The following is a 23,284-nucleotide window of genomic DNA, read 5'->3' on the forward strand; positions in this document are numbered from 1 at the left end:
GGTACAGCTCAGCCCCCTATAGATGACAAACATGGTACAGCGCAGCCCCCTATACATCCAGTACATGGTACAGCGCAGCCCCCTATACAGCGTACACATGGTACAGCGCAGGCAGACCCCTATAGATGACACATATGGTACAGCGCAGCCCCCTATAGATGACACATATGGTACAGCCCAGGCTCCCGCACCATCCCTTCGCCCGGCGGCCGCTTACGTCACGGGGGGCGGGCCTGCCGTGCGCTATAGGGCGGGCCTGGCATCGGGGGCGTAGTGTACAAAGCGCAGGATCCGCCGCCCCATCAGCCGGTGATCGCCATGGACGTGCCTTATGCAGCAGCCGCATAGGAGCAGCCTGTGTGCTCGGGAGCCGATGACCGGCAGGATGATGAACTCCTCCGTCTTCGGGGACATGATGCGGGACCTGGAGCCCCCGCTGTCCCCGGGCGCCTCGCAGGGCTCCACCGTTACCCTGGCGCTGCGCAACGACCTGGGCTCCAACATCCACGTCCTGAAGACCCTGAACGTGCGGTTCCGCTGCTTCCTGGCCAAGGTGCACGAGCTGGAGCGGCGGAACCGCCTGCTGGAGAAGCAGCTGCAGGAGCAGCACTGCCGGCAGCAGCAGGAGCGCCGCCTGCGGGGCAAGACCTTCCACCGGGACCAGGCGGTGCAGACCGACCCGGAGCCCCCCAACGCCAACCAGCTGCCCAATGCCAACCAGCTGCGGTACAGCCGCCTGCCCGGCACCATCTGGAGCTACACCCACGTGCGGCGCACCGGAGGCGGCCTGGAGACGCTGCAGGGGCCCGGGGTGTCCTGGACCCATCCGGACGGAGTCGGGGTCCAGATAGACACCATCACCCCGGAGATCCGGGCCCTGTACAACGTGCTGGCCAAGGTGAAGAGGGAGCGGGACGAGTACCGGAGAAAGTAAGTGCCCCCTGTCAGTGCCAGGACTGCCGCCCCTGGGGAAGGAGCGGCACATGGCGCCGAGGGGGAGTGGAAGCTGTCAGTATGGAGGAGCAGGGGGATGGAGTGGAAGCTGTCAGTATGGAGGAGCTGGGGGATGGAGTGGAAGCTGTCAGTATGGAGGAGCTGGGGGATGGAGTGGAAGCTGTCAGTATGGAGGAGCAGGTGGATGGAGTGGAAGCTGTCAGTATGGAGGAGCAGGTGGATGTAGTGGAAGCTGTCAGTATGGAGGAGCAGGGGGATGTAGTGGAAGCTGTCAGTATGGAGGAGCAGGTGGATGGAGTGGAAGCTGTCAGTATGGAGGAGCAGGTGGATGTAGTGGAAGCTGTCAGTATGGAGGAGCAGGTGGATGGAGTGGAAGCTGTCAGTATGGAGGAGCAGGGGGATGGAGTGGAAGCTGTCAGTATGGAGGAGCAGGGGGATGGAGTGGAAGCTGTCAGTATGGAGGAGCAGGGGGATGGAGTGGAAGCTGTCAGTATGGAGGAGCAGGTGGATGGAGTGGAAGCTGTCAGTATGGAGGAGCAGGTGGATGGAGTGGAAGCTGTCAGTATGGAGGAGCAGGTGGATGGAGTGGAAGCTGTCAGTATGGAGGAGCAGGTGGATGGAGTGGAAGCTGTCAGTATGGAGGAGCAGGTGGATGGAGTGGAAGCTGTCAGTATGGAGGAGCAGGTGGATGGAGTGGAAGCTGTCAGTATGGAGGAGCAGGTGGATGGAGTGGAAGCTGTCAGTATGGAGGAGCAGGTGGATGGAGTGGAAGCTGTCAGTATGGAGGAGCAGGTGGATGGAGTGGAAGCTGTCAGTATGGAGGAGCAGGTGGATGGAGTGGAAGCTGTCAGTATGGAGGAGCAGGTGGATGGAGTGGAAGCTGTCAGTATGGAGGAGCAGGTGGATGGAGTGGAAGCTGTCAGTATGGAGGAGCAGGTGGATGGAGTGGAAGCTGTCAGTATGGAGGAGCAGGTGGATGGAGTGGAAGCTGTCAGTATGGAGGAGCAGGTGGATGGAGTGGAAGCTGTCAGTATGGAGGAGCAGGTGGATGGAGTGGAAGCTGTCAGTATGGAGGAGCAGGTGGATGGAGTGGAAGCTGTCAGTATGGAGGAGCTGGGGGATGGAGTGGAAGCTGTCAGTATGGAGGAGCAGGGGGATGGAGTGGAAGCTGTCAGTATGGAGGAGCAGGTGGATGTCTAACCATCCAGTATTATGTAGTGATGTATGGTAGCATTATTTGGGCACCACATGGCGGTATTATGTGGTCTTAACAAGAACTGTCAAATGGCAAACAAGGAATGGTGGTTGTGCAAAAAATGTTTGTATATGTTACATAATGCAGATGGATGTTATCAGCATGGAGGTATTTATGATTTGACTGCATACAGTGCAGGGATCCAGACAAAAAAAAAAATTTAAACAGGAGCCATTGGTCCCTAAGCTGAATAAAATAAATTTAATATATATATTATCTAAATAAAAAAAGACTTGGAGGAGAAGATGAGACGCAGGTCACAGTAGTGAGCCAGCTCTACGTACAGGAGAATACAGCACCACATTCCTGTTACTTCTCCTGTCATGTAGATCTTCTCTTTCCTCTTCTCCTCCATTAGACCCTGACCGCCATGACTAATTCTTTCAGCCGCATCTCGTCTCTACAGAGTCTGTAAGGCTCCTTTCACACCTGCGTTCAGGTGTCTGCTCGTGAGCTCCGTTTGAAGGGGCTCACAAGCGGCCCTGAACGCAGCCGTCTGGCCCTAATGCATTCTCAGTGGAGGCGGATCCACTAAGAATGCATCCGCCTGCCAGCGCTCAGCCTCCGCTCAGTGAGCGGACACCTGAACGCTGCAAGCAGCGTTCGGGTGTCCGCCTGGCCGTGCGGAGGCGAGCGGATCCGTTCCGACTTATAATGGAAGTCAATGGGGACGGATCCGCTTGAAGATGACACCATATGGCTCAATCTTCAAGCGGATCCGTCCCCCATTGACTTTCAATGTAAAGTCTGAACGGATCCGCTCAGGCTACTTTCAGACTAAGAAAATTTTTCTAAGTTATAATGCAGACGGATCCGTTCTGAACGCTAGTGTGAAAGTAGCCTAACACAGACACGTTAGATTTCTTAATTTTTTTTTTTCCATCAACCTCCCCATCCTGGTGTCCCCACAGTGTCCTCCTGCTGCCACCCCCAATTTTGTACCAGGTACTGTACTGCTGAAAAAAGTGACCCCACTACAAGTGATATCCCTATAGTGAATCTACAGCAATTATAAATGCCACCTAGAGTGCCCCCAGTAATAATAATAAAACCTTAGATTAAACCCCCCCCCCCCCCCCACATAGTAATTGCTTCCCCACTGCCCCTACAGTAGAAATATGCTCCACAGTAGTAATTTCCCCCCAGTGCCCCCTTATGGCCAGTAATGTTGGCACTGGACACTGGACACTGTCAGTATGGAGGTAGTGTATATGTATGTCCTGTGTAGTGTATGTGGATGCTGTCAGCATGGAGGTACATGTATATTTAGCACAGACTTGTGGTTATATTAGGGCCTGCAGAGTCAATGTTGGAAAAGTTCTTGTCTGACTGACAACTCCCATCATCCTGTCTCCACGTACATAATAATCGTCAGTTATCACTGTGACTATATCAGAACTTCTTGTCACCATGGTGACAGATCAGTCCTGATACATTGTAGCCGATCCTTTAGGTGCCATGTGATGGGCTTTACCGGGCAGCTGCTTCCGCCTGGCACTGTGCGTTCGCCTCTTCCTGGGATTACAGCTCAGCCGCCGCTCTCCATGGATTTCGCTGTTTAACCCTTCACGGCCCTGGAGCACACCGTATGCTACTGGCCAGTGAAAGCTACTCTGCTCTTGGAGAAATATTTAAAGGGGGGGCAGATTCTTCCTCTGTAGAGGCGCAAGGATTTATTTTAAGGGATTGACAGGAAACCTCTCCTGACTCATAGTATCCTGTCCTCCCCGGCTACTTTCACGCTGGCGTTTTGGCTTTCCGTTTCGGAGATCCATTCAGGGATCTCGCAAGTGGTTCAAAACGGATCAGTTTGGCCCTTAATGCATTCTGAATAGAAAAGGATCCGCTCAGAATGCGTCAGTTTGCCTCCGTTTCGTCTCCATTCCGCTTGCAGCGTTTTGGTGTCCGTCTGACGAAACTGAGCCAAACTGATCCGTCCTGACACACAATGTAAGTCAATGGAGACGGATCCGTTTTCACTGATACAATCTGGCTCAACACAAAACGGATCCGTCTTGGCTATGTTACAGATAATACAAACGGATCCGTTCTGAACGGATGCAGACGGTTGTATTATCTGAACGCATGCGTTTGTGCAGATCCATGACGGATCCGCACCAAACGCGAGTGTGAAAGTAGCCTCAGAGGGTGTTTACACACAGCAGGTTTGGGGCAGAGTTTTCTGCTCCTGTCCTGCCCATCCACATGGGGCTTGCAGAAACCACCCCGCCTGCTCAGCACTGACCTTAAAGGGGTTGTCGAAGGATTTAAAGTTACCCCTTATGCACAGGACCAAGTGTCTGATTGGTGGGTCTGACCTCTGGGACCCCCCAGACATCACGTGAGTGGGGATCCGGTGTGCCCTCTGGATGAATGGAGCAGCGGTCAAATATATATATACGCTCCCTTCACTGGATCCTCTTTCTCTTTGGGGTCCGGACCCAAGTTTAAAACTTTGGACAACCCCTTTAAGTTGCAGAAGTTTCTGCAGCGGATCTGCCATGTGTGAATGCACCTTCTGCCGTTCAGGGGTCCAGGAGAGCTGGGTGATGGCCCCTGTAGAGCTTTTTAACCAAAGTCCACCCCCCCCCCCCCATGCCTTCCATCCTTTACCCCGTACTGTACGCGGTCAGGTCAGTGTCCCGCAGGGCGGAGGGTTCGATGCTTTGAAGTCAGAGATAAAGGCGGTTGCTTCATCCAGGCACAGAGCTGAAAATGTAAAGGGGGTGGGGCGTGCCCCCCAGTAAACCTGATGTATAACTTCTATGATGTAAGCGATCCATGGTCTGTCATTTGTCTGGTCCGGACCCTCTGGACATCGGGGTGGGTGTGGGGGTCTTCATTGTGAAGTCAGTCGATGTCCATGTAAAGCATGCTCCCTGCAGTGACTAATGGGGGGATGAAAACTCGTAGAGTTCCTATGGATTCTGTAGGGTCCGACCCTGACATTGTGGTCCACGGAGGACGGGAAATATTAGTAACTTTTTGGCCCTCCATAGTCGTCTGTACCTCATGTAATCTATATATTGCACGTAGGGAGCGGCGGCGCAGCGGAGTCGTCTGTAGGCGCGCTCGGACCTGTCCCGTCCATTGTTGTATTAATCCCGTCTGCGGTGGCGTCAGGGCCACGCTCCCGCAGGAGCGAGCTCTCTGTAAATAACCGAGCTCGGATAAACATGATAATCGTCTTGTAATCATCTCGGCGCAGGGTGAAGCCCTGGGAACAATTGGCGCAGGAATCAGGTGACGTCTGCGGGGCTGTTTAGTCATGGATCCCGACCAAATGTTCTAAGTTTGCTCTAAAAACTGCACAGACCAGACGGGTACAGTCCGCCTGCGCTGATACATTGTAGCAAAACTATTAGTGCAGGAGATGGATTGGTGGTGCTGCTGTGCTTGGCTCAGACGCATTGTAACTAAAGCCTCATTCACACGTCCGTGTCCGTGAATGATCCGTGTCCGTTTTTTTGCTGTCTGTGGTTTTCGCAGACCCATTGACTATAATGGGCGTGATGGATCCGTGAACACGGACAACAGAGCATGCATCCGTGCTAAAAACACGGACCCACGGATCGTGCTAAAACACTGATGTCTGAATACACACATTAAAATGAACAGGGACGTGTGCTGTGCGTGGAGAACACGTACAGCACACATCCGTGAAACACTGACGTGTGAATGGGGCTTAACCCTCAGCAGTGAGAAGTAGGTTTGCTGTACCAGCAATGTTCTTATTTATTGACTGCAAGCAGAGATCTTGAATACTCCAGATCAAGATTCTTGATCATGAAATAGAGTGAAATACTCAATGTATTAAAGTTGCTGAACTCTGACCCGTCGCTGGGGCCCCGGATTTTTCCGGCCTCTGTCCTGCAGCTGCGGAATTTCTCCTCCAGTTGCTATTACTGGGATGGGTGCAGACCCATAGGGAATGTTTTTACGGAAAATGTCCTAGCCGTGCCGTGTGAGGACCCCACAGACCTCAGGGGGGTCAGTCTGACCTCAGGGCTGTGCCCTGGGAAGCAGTGATGCCTCGCACCGCGAAGGTTTCGAGCCGCCTGACAGCAGAAAACAATGGCTTGGGGGTACTTTCACACTTGCGTTTTAGTTTTCCAGCATAGAGTTCCGTCCTAGGGGCTCAATACCGGAAAAGAACTGATCAGTTTTATCCCCATGCATTCTGAAGGGAGAGTAATCCGTTCAGGATGTCTTCTGTTCAGTCATTTTGACTGATCAGGCAAAAGATAAAACCGCAGCATGCTACGGTTTTATCTCCGGCGAAAAAAACCTGAAGACTTGCCTGAATCCATAGGAATGTATTAGTGCCGGATCCGGCATTCCAATGCATTTTTCTGACCAGGCCTTTTTAAAACTGTTCCGGATCCTGATCAGTCTTACTAATGCCATGAGATGGCGACGGAACTGCTTGCCGGATCACTCTGCCGCAAGTGTGAAAGTAGCCTTATTAATTATTCCAGGACCTGCCCTGGTCAGGAGGACGGATGGGATCCACACAGGAACCTGGAAGTAGGTTCCACTTGATTCTCCACAGAAGTATCTGAGGATTGGTGTAACTGCTAACGGCAGAGAGTTTGTAGCGGTGTACACCCCCTGAGCTGAATTCGGCAACCACAAATCTCCTGTGCACTCTAAACGAACAGCTTTTATCTGCACTGGTACATGGTCCTGTCTGAGATGTCCTCCTCACCAGATTGTCACATTAGCTGCATCTGTATGGTGGAGTCACTGTGTACATACATTACTTATCCTGTACTGATCCTGAGTTACATCCTGTATTATACTCCAGAGCTGCACTCACTATTCTGCTGGTGCAGTCACTGTGTACAGACATTACTTATCCTGTACTGATCCTGAGTTACATCCGGTATTATACCCCAGAGCTGCACTCACTATTCTGCTGGTGGAGTCACTGTGTACATACATTACATTACTTATCCTGTACTGATCCTGAGTTACATCCAGTATTATACTCCAGAGCTGCACTCACTATTCTGCTGGTGCAGTCACTGTGTACAGACATTACTTATCCTGTACTGATCCTGAGTTACATCCGGTATTATACCCCAGAGCTGCACTCACTATTCTGCTGGTGCAGTCACTATGTACAGACATTACATTACTTATCCTGTACTGATCCTGCGTTACATCCTGTATTATACTCCAGAGCTGCACTCACTATTCTGCTGGTGCAGTCACTGTGTACATACATTACATTACTTATCCTGTACTGATCCTGCGTTACATCCTGTATTATACTCCAGAGCTGCACTCACTATTCTGCTGGTGCAGTCACTGTGTACATACATTACATTACTTATCCTGTACTGATCCTGAGTTACATCCTGTATTATACTCCAGAGCTGCACTCACTATTCTGCTGGTGCAGTCACTGTGTACATACATTACATTACTTATCCTGTACTGATCCTGAGTTACATCCTGTATTATACTCCAGAGCTGCACTTCACTATTCTGCTGGTGGAGTCACTGTGTACATACATTACATTACTTATCCTGTATTATACTCCAGAGCTTTGAATTGCTGACCCCCCCCCTTTCATATTTGACAGAGGATGTCCTGTCTGTGCCCACTTTCTGCTGACTTTGCCCTGTGAGAATCGGTTAGGATTGGCCTGCGGATGATGATTCCTCAGAAGTAGTTTCATTGTCGCTGATTTGGGACTTTTATTGGATTTCTTTAGTCCCTGGTAAATCTTTCCTCCCTGTAATTTGGCAGCAGGGACTCGTCGTAAAGCGGAGCGTCCAGGGCTGGACCGGTACGCGGAGCTGCTCCACGCCTGTAAATGCCTGCCCGCCGCTGTCAGACTATCACTCCCATCCACTACATTCCCAGTGAATCCTCATGACTCGCAGCCCGGCATCTGTCAGCAGATCTCACTATGACTTTTACTTTCATCTGTAACACTGCTGCTGTGAATACTACACATCTCAGCATCCCCCAACTGTCTGCAGCTTCCATGGCCGGCTGGGACTTGTAGTTTCCCAAAACGTTGGTGACTACTAATTCAGAAAGTCATATGTGTTCTGGGGGGGGCCCTGTCCCCAGGAAAGAGGGCAGGGGTGGACAGTGTCATGAAACATGCTTAGTAGCGAGGAATGCTGGGAGATTTCAGCTGTGAAGCCAGCAGAATAGTGAATGCAGCTCTAGTCTCCAGAGTGATACATTGTAGACTTGTGCCCAGGGCTGTGTCTGCATCGGATGCAATGTATTGACTTCTCAGCAGGACTAGTAGGTTTACTGCCTCTGCATGGAAACATGTGTTCTCGTTCAACCGCAGCAAGCAGAGATCTTAAGTGATGAGCAATTCGAACACCAAGCCTGTTAGATAGTTGTAGAATTTTTCGTTATACAGCAATGGAGCTTGATTCATGTAATAATGGAAACCCCCTTTAATTCTGTCTGTAAAATGGGGTTCGGCGATCCCTTTAAGCCTCTGACTGCGGGAGATGCTGATGGGTGGTGATGAGCATTCCTGGAATATTTGCAGGGCTGAGTGCTGTCACCAATGTCGTCACCCCGGGCTCCCTCCCATCATGCACTTGTATTGTCTGCGTCCCTGTCCACCTACAAAATAAATGTTATGACCCAGGCCATATATAGAGCTGAGGTGTCGTTACAGGGTGACCTCTCCCTCACTATACAATAGAGGGTGGAATGCTATTGCTGGGGAGTTCCCCCTGTAAATGCAGTCACCACCAGAGGCCAGTGATTGGCTTCGGCGGTGTCTGGATTTTTTTTAATTTATTTTTTGCTAAATATTTACAAAAATACCACTTTGCTGGACCAAAACAGGTTGATCAGGTGGAGGTGGTCTGTACCCCTCCCCGCTCCAGCCGGCCTGATTTATTACAAGGAAACGTCCTCAGACCGCTCAAGGATGAAAACGGCTGCTTTCTTCCAGAGATCTGAACTTGAGCTGTCGTCATGATGTCACGGAGAAGGCCCTGCTGCTGACTGGTGGGTTTTCAATGACATAGCGGTCAATTAAAGGGCCGGTATCACTAAAGTCAAGGGCTTGTAACTGCGCATCCCTAATGTTTTCCAGCAATTCCATTAAAGCCTGTGAAAAATATCTGTTGGGGCCAATTATGGATTTGTTTGTGGTTTTATTAATTTTCTCCAGGTTTTGATTATTTTACGACGTGTGGCTGTGGGCGGTGACTTATTAATTTTTTTTATTTTTTTTGTTCCATGCGGAAATTGACATATATATACATGAGCTCTAACAGTCAGAATTCTGCAATGTATCAATGCACCAGGAGCGGTGACCTTCATCTCTCCTCCCTCCAGGTGACGTCGTGTGACTGCTGCTCCTTTGCTGTAGTGCCGTAAAGTGGTGCCTTTCCTCTTGCACATGTTGGGCTACTTTCACACTCGCATTTGGTGCGGATCCGTGATAATCTGCACAGATGGATCCGTTCAGATAATACAACCCGCACGCGTCCGTTCAGAACGGATCCGTTTGTATCATTTTTGAAAGTCAATGGAGGACTGCATCAGTTTATTTTTTTTTCAATGGTGCCAGATTGTGTCGTAGAAAACGGATCCGTCCCCATTGACTTGCATTGTGTGTCAGAACGGATCCGTTTGGCTCAGTTTCGTAATCAGCGTTTTGGGGTCTTCAAAGCGGAACGGAGGCAAACTGAGCGGATCCCTTTTTCATTCAGAATGCATTAGGGCCAAACTGATCCGTTTTGGACCGCTTGTGAGAGCCCTGAACGGATCTCCGAAACGGAAAGCCAAAACGCCAGTGTGAAAGCAGCCTAATGCTGTACAGACGCCCCCTCCCCCACCCACATCTGACTGATTGATTTGCTCCTATTGGATTTGTATTCATCCTGCGGAAGTCCAGAAATAGACCTGGAGGAGACGCCTTTGACGTCCATCTTGTCTTTGGTGTGAGCATCGGGTTTAACTCCTCACCTGCCCCCAAATCCTACTGATCATTGATTCCCGCGGGGGGATGCGGAGTCCCTCCGGTTACATTCTAACATCTACGTTTCATCATTGTATTTCTCCCTGCAGCTCCTATAGCGCCCACCTAGTCCGCAGCGCTGTAGCTTTCTTTTAGTATTGCCACGGTCGACATTTTTGTATCACGGTGATGGCGTCCGATATCGGCCGGATAGGAAATGCGACTTTGTGCGGAGGCGCAGGTGGAGTGTTCCTAAGTTACACAGTGATGTCTCTAATACATGATGATGATTATTAGGGGGTGTGCTCTTCCTGGCAGGGGAAGGGTTACAGCGTCCCCACCTGTCACTGAGGCACGGTGAAGGAATGTGGGGACGTTAACTCCGTGGGTGCTGACAGGCTTTCACTTGTGGATGATGACTTCATCGGCTTCTATCTGCTGGCCATGGGGGGTGTTGGCGCACGTCTCTGCACCCACAATCTGCAGCATTCAGTAGGGAAATGCGTCCGTGTAGGAGGTCCCGGGTTGGGATATGCTGATCCCTTTAGATTGTAAGCTCTGATGCCAAGCCACTTGCTTTTGCCTGTCGTGATTTTAAATTATCACTAATGTACACAATTCATGCCTCAAAAAGGCATAAATTTGCCGTTATGAACGGATCCGGTTGTATTATCTGTAATATAGCCAAGACTGTTCCGTCATGAACTCCATTGAAAGTAAAAGGGGGACGGATCCGTTTTATATTGTCGGAGAAAACGGATCAGTCTTGCTCCTCATCCCACGACGGGAAGAAAATCGCAGCATGCTGCAGTTTGCTCTCTAGTATGGGAACGCAACCAAACGGAACGGAATGCATTTTGGAGCACTCTGTTCTGTTCAGTTGCGCTTTGTCCCCATTAACAGTGAATGGCGACAAAACTGAAGCGTTTTTCTCCGGTATTGAGACTCTGACGGATCTCAATACCAGAAAATAAAAACGCGAGTGTGAATGTGCATCAGTCAGTAGATGTGGGGGGGAAGAAAGTACTGCATGCAGGACTAAAATAACGGATCTCAGAAGGAAATGGCTCAAATGGATGCCAAATAAGCATAACTGATGCACAGGATCCGTTTTTTCTTCTGACTGATCAAAAGAACGGGAAAAATAACAGTGATGTGCGCTCAGCCTGCCGTGCATTGGGCACCACAAATTGCATGCAACAGTCTGGCCGGTGCTGACGGATGCAGACCCGTTCAACTCGAATGGGTCTGCGCCGCAAGAAAATAGAGCATGTTCTATATTTTTTTTTTTTTGTGGTGCGGAGGCACAGAGACAAATGCTCCGGGAGCCCTCTGTAGTGCGTCCATGGCCTTCCACTCCGTGCCTCCGCTCCGTATCTTCTGGATTGCGGATCCATTCAAGTGAATGTGTATTATGGAGCAGCTGTTTGCGCATGAGCCCTCGTTATTGGTAATCTCCAGTACAGCGGCTAGGTTCATTGTTGGACCTGAGATTGCAGTACTAATACTATTACTGTGTTTTATTAGATTTTATTTGCGTATATATTAGGGCACATTACCGTAGATGTATTTTTGAGCCATGATTTGTGTATATTAGCCGTAAAGGGGGGAGGATTATATATATTTTTTTTTTATATTTTCCTGATTTGTACACTGAGAAATATGAATACTTTTGCCTTTAGGACCTTTTAATATATAGATTACTTTTTTGGCTTTGGACTGGTCTGTAAGGCGAGGTGAGAGTACTTGGCGTAATTTGACTTAATCTTTATTTTTATCCGTATGACTGTGAGCCGTCCATTACTTTTAGGAATTAAGTTGAATTTTCATTCTAATTTGCATCCTCTGCCGGGATCCAGGGGTCCCCTTTGCGGTCGCCCAGTATGGCGGCGGGGTCCTGCTGTTGGCACAGTATATGGTTCGTGTATGTTATATTTGTCTTCCAGTTTTTTGCCCCAGGGTCGTCTGGAGGGTTCAGCACAGTTTGTATTTGAGGACGTTGCCCCTGAGATCTCCGGACATGTTCGTGTAAGTAAACGGCGCTGAGCGAAGTCCTGCAGAGAGAGAGAGGCCGCCGCGCTCTATGCTGCTACATGGAGGTCCCTGGAGGGTCCCCAACCCCCCACCAACAATGTATGTCTGCTGTGTCACCGCGTTTCCTGCCTCAGTGTCATTACTGCTCTGTGCTCTACTGTCCACATAATGGTCGTCTACCTGCGGATCACAGCCGTGAACATGGAAAATCTGTGTCCATATCGACGTGTGTGTGTGTGTGGCCCTTTTACCTAATCCCTGATACTCGGCAGACACGAGTATCGCTTCCAAGTATGATCAGAATATGGGGGGGGGACTGTACCCTGCTATCCTCCCAATATGGGGGGGGGGGGGACTGTACCCTGCTATCCTCCCAATATGGGGGGGGGGACTGTACCCTGCTATCCTCCCAATATGGGGGGACTGGGCCTCTAATGAGCTCTATGCCTTGATATCTTTCCGATACGGGGGACTACTACCCAATTAATACACCCCAAAAAATCCCCCTAGTACATGCCTGTAATAGTACCTGACCCCCCGGTAATGGCCACAGCTGCTGTACCGGGGTAATTAATAAGTAATTGGCCTGGGTTTCTAGAGTCCTGGCATTAAGCCCCCTCCGTGTATGAAGGCGGTGAGATTGCAGCACTGCGGAGCGGTTTTCCTGTGTCAGCGCTATTGTCAGGCATTAGCACTCAGGTCAGACCGTCTTAAAGCTGCAGAGTCCTGGGGGGGGGTGCCATTTTATTTTTTAGGGGAGGGGGGTGGGATCTTTGGGGTCCTGAGCGATTTATCTCCTGTAGATCGTGTGGCATTTGTCGGCCCCTGCTGATAATGTTTGTCCACAGCCGTGCAGTCGCCATGGTGAAGGTGACGCCATCAGGCGGTGACAGATTACCGTCCTGCGCACTTCGCCTCCATGCCCCATTGAATCTTCTCAATGCGGTGGATTGCAGACTCTCTCCTTTCTGGGTGAACTTCAGGCCCTTTTGTCCTGAGGAATTCTCCTTCCCCTCGTCTTTGTTCTCAGGATTCCCAGATGGATCTTGTGTCGGGAGCTTTACATTCACTGTGGACAGAAGCGGGTGTGCGGAGAGGGGCCCCTGTGTTCATGGGGTGTGGTGACCGATTCACTTGTTCTGCCCCTGGAAAACATCTTGCTTCCCTGATGTTGCTGCGGAATCACTTCTCCATCTCCTTTTTTTTTTTTTTTTTTTTTTTTTTTTCCTTGTAGGTGCATGCTCAGCCTGGTGTTAATGGGAGATGGCTGATGCCAGACATCCGGCGACTTCTCTACCAGAGAGCATAAAGATGGGGCGATTAACATCTAACCCACCCGACCCTTCTGTCCACGGGGTGAGGTCAGGAGGCCCCCCGCATACACATTAGAGGGATGTTGCGTATTTATTGTAAAATATACGTATATTCTACAATCTCCATATCTAGCCGCCCTAAGGGCGCCACGTTTCTGTGTATGAGACCATTGACCTAAGACGGCGTCAGCTGGCAGTCACACAGTTATGACTGTCCCCTCTCCCAACCTGTCTTCTAGGAACTACTTGCATTCCCTCCCCCCATGGGAGCATCTAGTCTTATGATTGTTCCTCTGTTATTCCTGCTGGAAGTTATGAAAGAATTGGTGTTACCAGTTAGGGTGTGTCCATGCACAGTCTGACATTATCCAATCAGTGTTAGACTATGCAGGGACACGCCCCCCCCGGCTGGTAACACCCATCTGGACCTTCAGTGCAGACTACTAGCAATTAATTCCTAACTTCTAGCAGGGATAATAGAGGCAATGCAGTAGTTACTATAACGGACCTGTCGGGAGAGGGGACAGCTGCTCTTTAAAGTGAATGTCGACTTGTGAGCTTGCAATCGTTTGCCAGATGACTGATTCCTACTATTCTTGTGTGGTTGCTCCTTGTCTGTGGTCAGTTGCTCCAGCTTAGCTGCATTACCTACTTGGGGTGTGAGACACACATCCCTGTCTCATCATTGGTTTAGGCTGCTGCTCCCCTATGCTTTACACTGAAGCGCTGCTTGTTTAGCATGTCTGCTGTGTTGTAGAAACACAATCCTTGCAGGAAGTCAGGGGATGGAGAACTACACAGAAGGATTGTTTGCTAGGAGTAAGTAAACCAGCAGCAAGGAATAGAATATGGGGGAGCTGCTGGGGGATGTGATGCATAGAGAAAGCATGTCTGACTGTAAGAACAGCCCCCCTTGTTAGGAAGTGACTGCAGAATGATGATGGAGAGGCATGCTGCACAGAGACTCTGTATCCCCCCTGCTGATGCCAAGAATCCTGGAGAGCGCTCCGCAGTCATCACTTTCCAGAAATCACATGGCTGTGTGATCAGCGGCGCCTGTGTCTTCTGCCTGCTGCTCCTGTTCACATGTCCCGGGATCTCTGCTGCTCTCCAGCCTTGCGTTTCTTTGAAGAAAAAAAAATAAAATGTAATATTATATATATTTAATTGTTTTGTGGGATTGGCTCCAGGTAGATGGGAGAGTAAATGAGTCTCTAGGTGGATATGACTGTGGGACTAGTCTCAGACGTACCTTTCTCTCCCACCACTTGTGGATGTGTGAATATTTGCTCATAAAATATTCACATCTGGAAATTAAAAAGCTATTTAAAGGGGTACTCCCATCTAGGACATAGCTCGGATAAGCTGTCGGTGTCAGACAGTTGTGGGTCCCCACGTCTGGTACCTGCTGCTATCGCCAGAATGAAAGAGAAGCACTGCGCATACGCGGACACCCTCTGTAGGGGAATTCTTGAAAATAGCCCGAACATGCTTGCTCAGCTATCTAAGGAACTCCCATAGCGATAAATGGAGGGCACCTTGCGCCTGCGCAGTGTGCTCCCCTTCACGTTCAGTCCCGTTCTGGAGATGTGGGACCTGCACCTGACACTGATGCGTATCCTAGTGATGGGGCCATCCTTTTTAAGTTTCTCAGGTCAAAATTCTCACATTCGGTCTGCGCCTCTAAATCAGTGGTATAAGAAGATTTAAAGGGGAGAAAACTGGTCTTAAAGGGAAACCCCACTCCTTTTAATGGTGCAGACTTTTGTTTCTTCTGGTCAACAATTATATAATATACATACTAGCAGAAGGACCCGGCTTCGGTATATTTCATCTATTTAATGTTTGTGTGTGTCGTTAAAAGATATCGACAGTATCCCCCATAACGGTGACCTCCCCAGTGCCTGCCCCTTTTTAATGCTAGGGCTACACAATGACCTGTGTCGCACGACATTTTTATAATGATAGGCTATGGTGTCGCACTGCGATATGCTGTGACATGACAGTAGCAAAAATCCAAGATGGATGCATGTAGTTGTGCCCTATGTGTCGTGCGTCTTATTGTTGTCGTGTAGCCCTAGCCTGAAGCTGGACTACAGCAGTGAAGAAAAATGTCTGGGTTGTTATGGAAACCTGGAGTGAAACTGTGTGTATGTGGAGGCTAAGGACCTGCAAGCTTCTATTGGCTGATAAGGGACATCTGACCGTGTGCATGGCAGTTGGGATATGAAGAGAAAGGCTTGCAAATCATTTCTTGGGAATATCTCAGGAACGGTACGTCCTAGAGAGCTGAGACCCGGTCTAAAACCTTCCCGGACACCTGATGTACCTGTGTGCCAAATTTGGTGAAGATCGGTCCAGTCGTTTGGTCGTGCATAAAGAACAGACAGACACTCATTTTTATAATATAAGAGAGGAAGGGTAAAATATATATATTTTATTAAATTATAATATTTTTTTTATTTCATTCTATGTTTTATGAGCGGTGCCCCTTCTGACCTGGAGCTGTTCAGTGATGATGGGTGTATTGAAGATTGTTGCAACAATGTATTGTTTCTCCTCCTAGTAACATGGGCTACAGGATGACTCCTAGAGCATTAGTCACAGCCAGCGCTGCACTGACACACCGCTTCCTTTCAATTCTTCGTCATTTTAAAGATCTCTGCTTCCTGTCGGTGGCTGAAAATCGTCCTGATGCAATACTGCTCACCGTAGAGTTTGATACGGTTGTATCCAGGGTGGATGAGAAACTAGTCAGTGCCACAAATCTCACAGTTCCCGTTTGCTGACGGCAAGCAGGGATCCTAAAAATAGCAAGAAATAAGTCTTAAACTTCCTTAATTAATAAATAAAATAAACAAATATGAAATGCATAATAAAGGTTCACATTAGAACTCTGCTCATCACCTTTAAAGGGGTTGTCCAGGATTTTGCTATGGTAGGCCATCGATATCAGATTGGTGGGGGTCTGACAGGTCACAACCCCTGACGATCAGCTGTTAAGCTGAAGCTATGGCTCCGGAAGTCGACACGGGAATTGCACAGCTCCCTCCATTGTGTAGTGGACAGAACTGGTAACTGCAGCATTGTTGCCTCCATTCTCTTCCATGGGAAGAGTTCTGCACTACAATGGACGGAGCTGTGGAGTTCTGTTGCCGTTGCCGCATGGTAACAGTTGATCGGTAGGGGTGTTGGACCGATCAGATATTGAAGACCTATCCTGAGGACACGCCCTCACTATCAAAGTCCTAGACAACCCCTTTAAATCCACCAAGACGTTCAGCTTTCGGCAGTTTCCCTCGATCACCTGTCCTTTAATCTCCCGCTGACAGAATAGCGTGCAGATGCTTGTAGGTTTGGGGTGGGGGCGGTTTAGATTTTTATTTTTTTTGATTCCCCCTTTTCTATAAGTACCAATAAATGCGTCCTTTGTCATGGAGGCTTTTGTAGTGTTCATGTGATATCATGTTCTCGGGCGCCGCTGCGTGACTGACAGGCTGAACCTGGGGGGTAAAACTGCCGGATTCCTTTTATTATCCGCCCCTTTCACGTCTGGAGAGAACTCGTCCCAAGGCCCCATCTTGTTGTTGTCTATATTCGGCCCGGAGCACATCACACGTGAGACGTACCTTTAGACCAGGGATCAGCGACCTCCAGCACTCCAACTACAACTCCCAGCATGCTCTATTCACTTCCATGAGAGGTCTGAGAACAGTAAAGCAGTTGTGCATGCTGAGTGTTGTAGTTTCACCACAGCTGGCCGTAGCGTTGTATGAGCCCGATGGACTTCATCCTCCATCTGGCCAGTGTACCTCAATTCTCCACAAAAGTCTCTTCACCACATTTACACTTAAAGAGGAACTCCTATGGACAACGGGGTCTATGTAAATTCTTACCTGAAGTCCTGAGCGCTTTGATCTTAGTCTCCATTATGCCACACCTGGCTGACTTTCCATGGCTTGTTTCAGGCTGGAGTCCACGGCTGAATCGGGTGACGACCACAAATCGCTAGCGTGCTGTGTGGCCTACTGTTGTCACGGAGAGCTCCTCCTGGCCACTTACCTGCTCCTGTAGATCTATAGCTATAATCTGCCCTCCCCCCCCTAACTCTAAGGCCTCTTTCACACTGGTGCAATACGTGAGGAGAACGCATTGCACCCGCACTGAATCCGGACCCATTCATTTCTATGGGGCTGTGCACATGAGCGGTGACTTTCACGCATCACTTGTGTGTTGCGTGAAAATCGCAGCATGCTCTATATTGTGCTTTTTTCACACAACGCAGTGAATGGGGCCATGTGAAAATTGCAAGCGGATGCGGTGTGTATGTGTTTTTTTTTTTTTTGAATTTTTTTTTCACGCATGGTTGCTAGGAGACTATCATTATTATTTTCCTTTATAACCATGTTATAAGGGAAAATACTAAAATCAACACAACACCTAACCCAAACCTGAACTTCTGTGAAGAAGTTCGGGTCCGCGTGCAAAACCAATTTAAAATGCTTTGCGCTCGCATCCTATTCAGCCCTCAGACGTGACGCCCGTGTGAAAGAGACCTAATGCTGCAGCTAGGAGACAACTAATGACGCTGCTTTCTGTCTCCAAAGACCGCGTTAAGGCTACATGCACACGACCGTATGTGTTTTGCAGTCCGCAAAAAAAAATAAAATAATAATTTGCATCCGTATGCTTTTTTTCTTAATTAATAAAAAATATATATATATATATATATATATTCGGACATGCACTATAACTATTTAAAGGTCTGTTTGGAGTTGAGCTAGTTCTACAGAATCCTATTATTCCTGTAACTATTTATGGTGCTCTCATCGTCTGCCTGAGATCACTGTCATGACTCTCCCAGTGGCGCATTGTGCTGGGTATGAAGCCCGGGCGTCGCTCCGTCCTGGAAGCCGCGGTGGGGTTCATGCAGCATCTGACCCCTACACGGTCCTCTAATGCATTTACACAATGTTAAACCATTATTGATCAGAAGAGCTGCAAACCCCCATCGTTGTGCTGCATTATTCATGAGATGCAGCCCGTCCTTGAGGCGCGAGGTACCCGATGTCCTGACTGGGCAGCTTCTCATGTACAGCTGAAGCTGGCTCCTCTGCTGATCGTGAAATCTCCATATGATGTGTCTGCTTCACTATGCTGATTGGAACTTGCATCATGTCTTCGTCTTCTCTAGTCACATCCAAAGCTGCATGTGCTGGCACCCCCCCCAACAGATTGTGGAGCATGCATAAAATGCAAAACCATAAACCTGCCATCTCTCACCAAGGCAAGGCGTACTCTGCCGACCAGTGGGGGGGGGGGTGAGACCCTGTGGCACGGGGGTCTACTTATAGCCGACTAATTAGGCCCAACTGTGACCAGTTTAACATCAGATCGGCAGAACTGTAAATGCAGCTTTGGCTGTGAATGGAGCATAAGACCCGTAACTCGAGATGGTCCTAATTATTTACCTTCTATGCGGTGTGAGGTAGCGGTATGTCATCTGTGACCTCATCTCTCGCCGCCGCCGGTGACATCAGTTTGGGTCTTGGATGATTTCCTAATCTGATTGCTTCATAATGTAACACAATCGGCAACAAGTTTAATTGCCGTTCAATTACTTAAGTTTCCTTTCTGCAGACGGTCGGTGAGATGGCCTGCGGGCGAGGAGCGGCGGCTGTACGTGTTTCCACACACCCCAATGCTTATAAAAGGCAGGAGACTCATGTCGGCGCTACCAGGTGGAGGCGTGCATCACATCCAAAGCCTGTAATAGAGAGATACCGTAGATTAGATGGGCAAAGTGGAAGAGAAAAATATTAGTGTCCCATTTATGTATGGCCTTCTGATGTTCTATTCCCAGGCAAATCAAACTGACTCGTATGTCGGTGACGGGGAGCCATCACCCCTCTATTTATTTAAAAGGCCCTTAAGGCTCTGCCAGACTCCTATACAGGTATACCCCCAGATACCTTAGGCAGCGTATCTTACTTGAGAACATAGGATCATACATGCTGAATCTCAACATGACCTGATCCTTCTTTTCCCCCAATATTTGCTATCAGGACCCCCTCCACCTCCATGCGCATCACATGGCTGACTCAGGCCTCATGCACACAAACGTATTTTGTTTCCGTGTCCGTTCCGTGTTTTTTTTTTCTTTGCAGATAGGATGCAGACCCATTCATTTCAATGGGTCCGTAAAAAATGCGGACAGCACAGTATGTCCGTTCTGTAGCCCCACCCAAAAAATATAACCTGTCCTATTGTCTGTTTTTAGGCATTATTACAATGTTTTTTTGTTTTGTTTTTTTTTTTTTGGCGGACCGCAAAACCCATACGGTACGTGTGCATGTAGCCTCCTCCTGCCGAAATCGGTGGGAATTGCTGCAAAATCTGTACGCCGTACATGCAGAGTTTCTGATTTTTCTTTATCTACGGGATAGGGCAGGGGTGGGCAACATTCAGTACTCGGCTGTGAAACTACAACTCCCAGCATGCAAACATGCTCAGCAGTTCTTAATGGAGCATACTGGGAATTGTAGTTTCAGAACAGCTGGAGGTTGCCTACCTATGGGATCGGTTAGGGACCTACTTCTGGGACCCCCACTGATCACAAGAACGGGGGCTCCGTACCCACTGCAGCCCCTCTGAATGAATGTAGCGGCTGTTCACATATTCGTGCGGCTGCTCCATTTATTTCTATGGGCATTCTTGGGATGGCAGAACTCTATTCTCGCGTCTTGTGATCGGTGGGGGTCCCGGTGGTAAGACCCTCACCCATCTGATGGTTATCCCCTATCCCAGAGATCAGCAACCTCCGGCACTCCGATCTGTTCAGAAACTACAATTCCCAGAATTCTCCATTAGGAGCATTCCAGGAGTTATAAGAACTGCTGAGCATGGTTGCATGCTGGGAGTTGTAGTTTCACAGCAGCTGGGGTGTCGGAAGGTTGCTGACTTTGCCCTACCCTGTGGCTAGGAGATAACTAGAATACCCCTTTAAATGTCTTGGTTTTAACACTTTCAGTATTGGTAAGTGTGCAGCAGAAAATCTGCAGCATAGCCGCCAGATGTGAGCGTCACTTAGCCATGGCCTGGTAAACCTGATGGTCATTCATCCTTTGTAGAGTTCTCCCATAAGACGTATCTGGTCGAAGACAAGTGAATGTCATGTTCTGTACTGAAGTAGTTAAAGGGGTATTCCGGTTTCCACAACAGTAGGACCATCTGTGGATAGATTTGTTTAATTTTTACCCACTGGACTACCCCTTTAAGTGATTTCGCCGTGTCTGCCTGCTGTTCCTTGACATTCTCCCCCCCCCCCCTTTCCTTAGCTTCTGTTCTATTAATGGCGTCCTTTAGGAAACCCTCCTGCAGTGATTTGGTTAGAGCAGCCATGGAGGGATGGATGCAGATCAGTCTGCTGCGGCTCCGTTACCAGGCAGCGTCCTGTAAACCGCACACGGAGGAGCTTGTGTATCAGGACTGTATATGGAGGCCCTCCGCTGAGGTCACGTGTTTTTCCTGATCCCACATATAGAAACCCTCCGGCTGCATACTTGTGGATCCACCTCATGGAACAACCTCACGTGGAAGAAACTCTCCAGAACCCATTCCCAGATCTGTTCCTGTGACCGACGGACTCTGCGTTATGTTTTGTTACCATAAAGGGGAACACCGCAGAATATCGAAAGCTTCATTGAATTGCCCAATTCCCTGCCATCCCCACGTATTTCGCTGCATCAGTGCCAAAAAAATAAATTGCAAAATTGCCACATCCCTTCCCTCTGACTCTAGAAGTAAAAATGTGTTCTAGAATATTACTTATTATTTTTATATAATTTTCTTTTTATAACAGCTCTGCTTGCTGTCTTGGAATGGAGGCTAAAACATATCTTGCCTATACGTGCTTTCCCTGCTGATGAGCCTGTCCCATGTAATCCACATAGACAATTCCTAAATGCGTGAGCCGCACGGATCTCTCCTCTTCTGGAGTTATAGATTTACGGTAATCGTTTCTATATCGCCAACCTATACCGCAGCGCTGCACAGAGGTGGACATCAATGCCTTTCCCCATTGGGGCTCTAAACTCCAAACCATCGTATCAGGCTTTTGCTTATGATGATGATTCATTGTAGCAAACCCTCAGCTCTGCGAGCAGGACTAGTTTCCGTCTCTGAAACATCTAATCTCAGCCACTGACTGTTCCTGTTCCCTTTTGGGAGACGGCTGGTTTCATGAAAGTGTTAATTAGAAATGTTCTTATTAGGGTTTGGCATGAACTGGGAGGAAGTAACTGGGTGCAGAGCAGTGATGAGGAGATCAAGCCCAGAGGAAGTGGTTTCTATGGGGGGGGGGGGGGGTGTCTGTATACACATTAATATCCATGGCGCAAAACGGAAAGGGGTTTTCTAATTCTTGACAATCATGTGAAGAAAAGTTCTGTAATAAAAAAAAAAAACTCTTTCTTTGCATTTTAATTCTTTACTATTTGAGGAACAGTCATTGGGGGAGATTTATCAAAACTGGTGTAGAGGAAAACTGGCTTGGTTGTCCATAGCAACCACAGCTCCTTTGAAAAATGAAAGGTGGAATCTGATTGGCTGCTGTGGACCACTAAGCCAACCACTCAGATTCCAGCTTTCATTTTTCATTGGAGGTCTGAAAAATGACAGGTGAAATCTGATTGGCTACACTGGACAACTAGGCCAGTTCTACTTCATACCAGTCTGATCAATCTTCCCCATTGTTTATAGCTGGAGGCTGAAAACCTGTACAAAAGGTAATGCCTCTCACAGGTGATGGTTTGTTACAGTTGTATCCAGTCAGGACTTCAGACTGATACAATGCATCACTGCTAGTAAAATGTACGGTAGCAAACCTTGCAGATTAAGGCCTCATTCACACTGTGACATCTGTGACTTGATGGTCAGTGGTTCATCCGTGAAGGATCCGTTTTTTTTTATGCCCTATTTCATGGACTCTGCTAGGCTGAAAATGTGTTTCCAGAACGCCCCCTATTAGTGGTCTATGTAAAGCCCTGACCGAACTCGGAGAGCATCCATGTCCTGACCTATAGACTACAATGTGCGTGAGGGATCCGAAATAACGGAGAGAACGTGGCGTGCTTGGTTAAACTATGGTTTAACCTGCAGATTCCCCATTAAACTCCATGGGGAAGTTCTGCATGCATTTTTAGTGCGAAATCGGCGCCCAAATCCTCATCCAAAATCCTATGTGTGAACCTAGCTATATTGCAAGGGAAGAATAGCACAACATGCAGCATTATTTTCCCCGCCACAATTTCGGATACCACCGCAGTATTTTTGTGTTCCAGACAGAAATGTGAACAGCACTTTATTCCGAGGTTTGTCCGGACTGGATGCAATTGTAACAAACCAACTGTGAGAATTATTACAGACATGCTTGAATGCAAGGAATGAGTGTTCCCATTCACCGACAGCCAGCAGAAACCCCTTCAAACTGTGTGCCACCATTTTTACGGAGGGTGGATGAGGGGAGTTGTAGTTGCATGACGAGCTGCTGTTAGCTGCAATCTCCCTAAAACCATTAAGGAGTCGGTCATGCTTCAAGAATTGTAATGTAAGTGACGGGTCGGATCATGGATCGGCTTGTAGTGAGGGGTGAGTAATATATTGGCGCCGGGAGGAATCCGCCATTGGAAACCGTGCGCCGATTGCTTTCATGAAGTGATCCGAAGCCAGGACTCATCGGGAATCCTCTGGCGCTCGGCGTCATGCTCTCT

General features: G+C 48.7%; 1 protein-coding gene across 2 annotated transcripts in view; it reads left to right on the plus strand.

The window, feature by feature from the left end:
- The first annotated feature begins 298 nt into the window (after positions 1 to 298).
- Positions 299 to 23,284, plus strand: part of IFFO2 (intermediate filament family orphan 2) — a 52,738-nt gene continuing 29,752 nt past the window's right edge. For both annotated transcript variants that reach the window (XM_044282504.1, XM_044282505.1), the window contains exon 1: positions 299 to 930. In XM_044282504.1, coding sequence (XP_044138439.1) covers positions 332 to 930 — 599 coding nt within the window. In that variant the 5' untranslated portion in view covers positions 299 to 331. The remainder of the gene's footprint in view (positions 931 to 23,284) is intronic.

This window comes from Bufo gargarizans, chromosome 2, assembly GCF_014858855.1.
Source record: "Bufo gargarizans isolate SCDJY-AF-19 chromosome 2, ASM1485885v1, whole genome shotgun sequence".
In the NCBI taxonomy this organism is placed as follows: domain Eukaryota; kingdom Metazoa; phylum Chordata; class Amphibia; order Anura; family Bufonidae; genus Bufo; species Bufo gargarizans.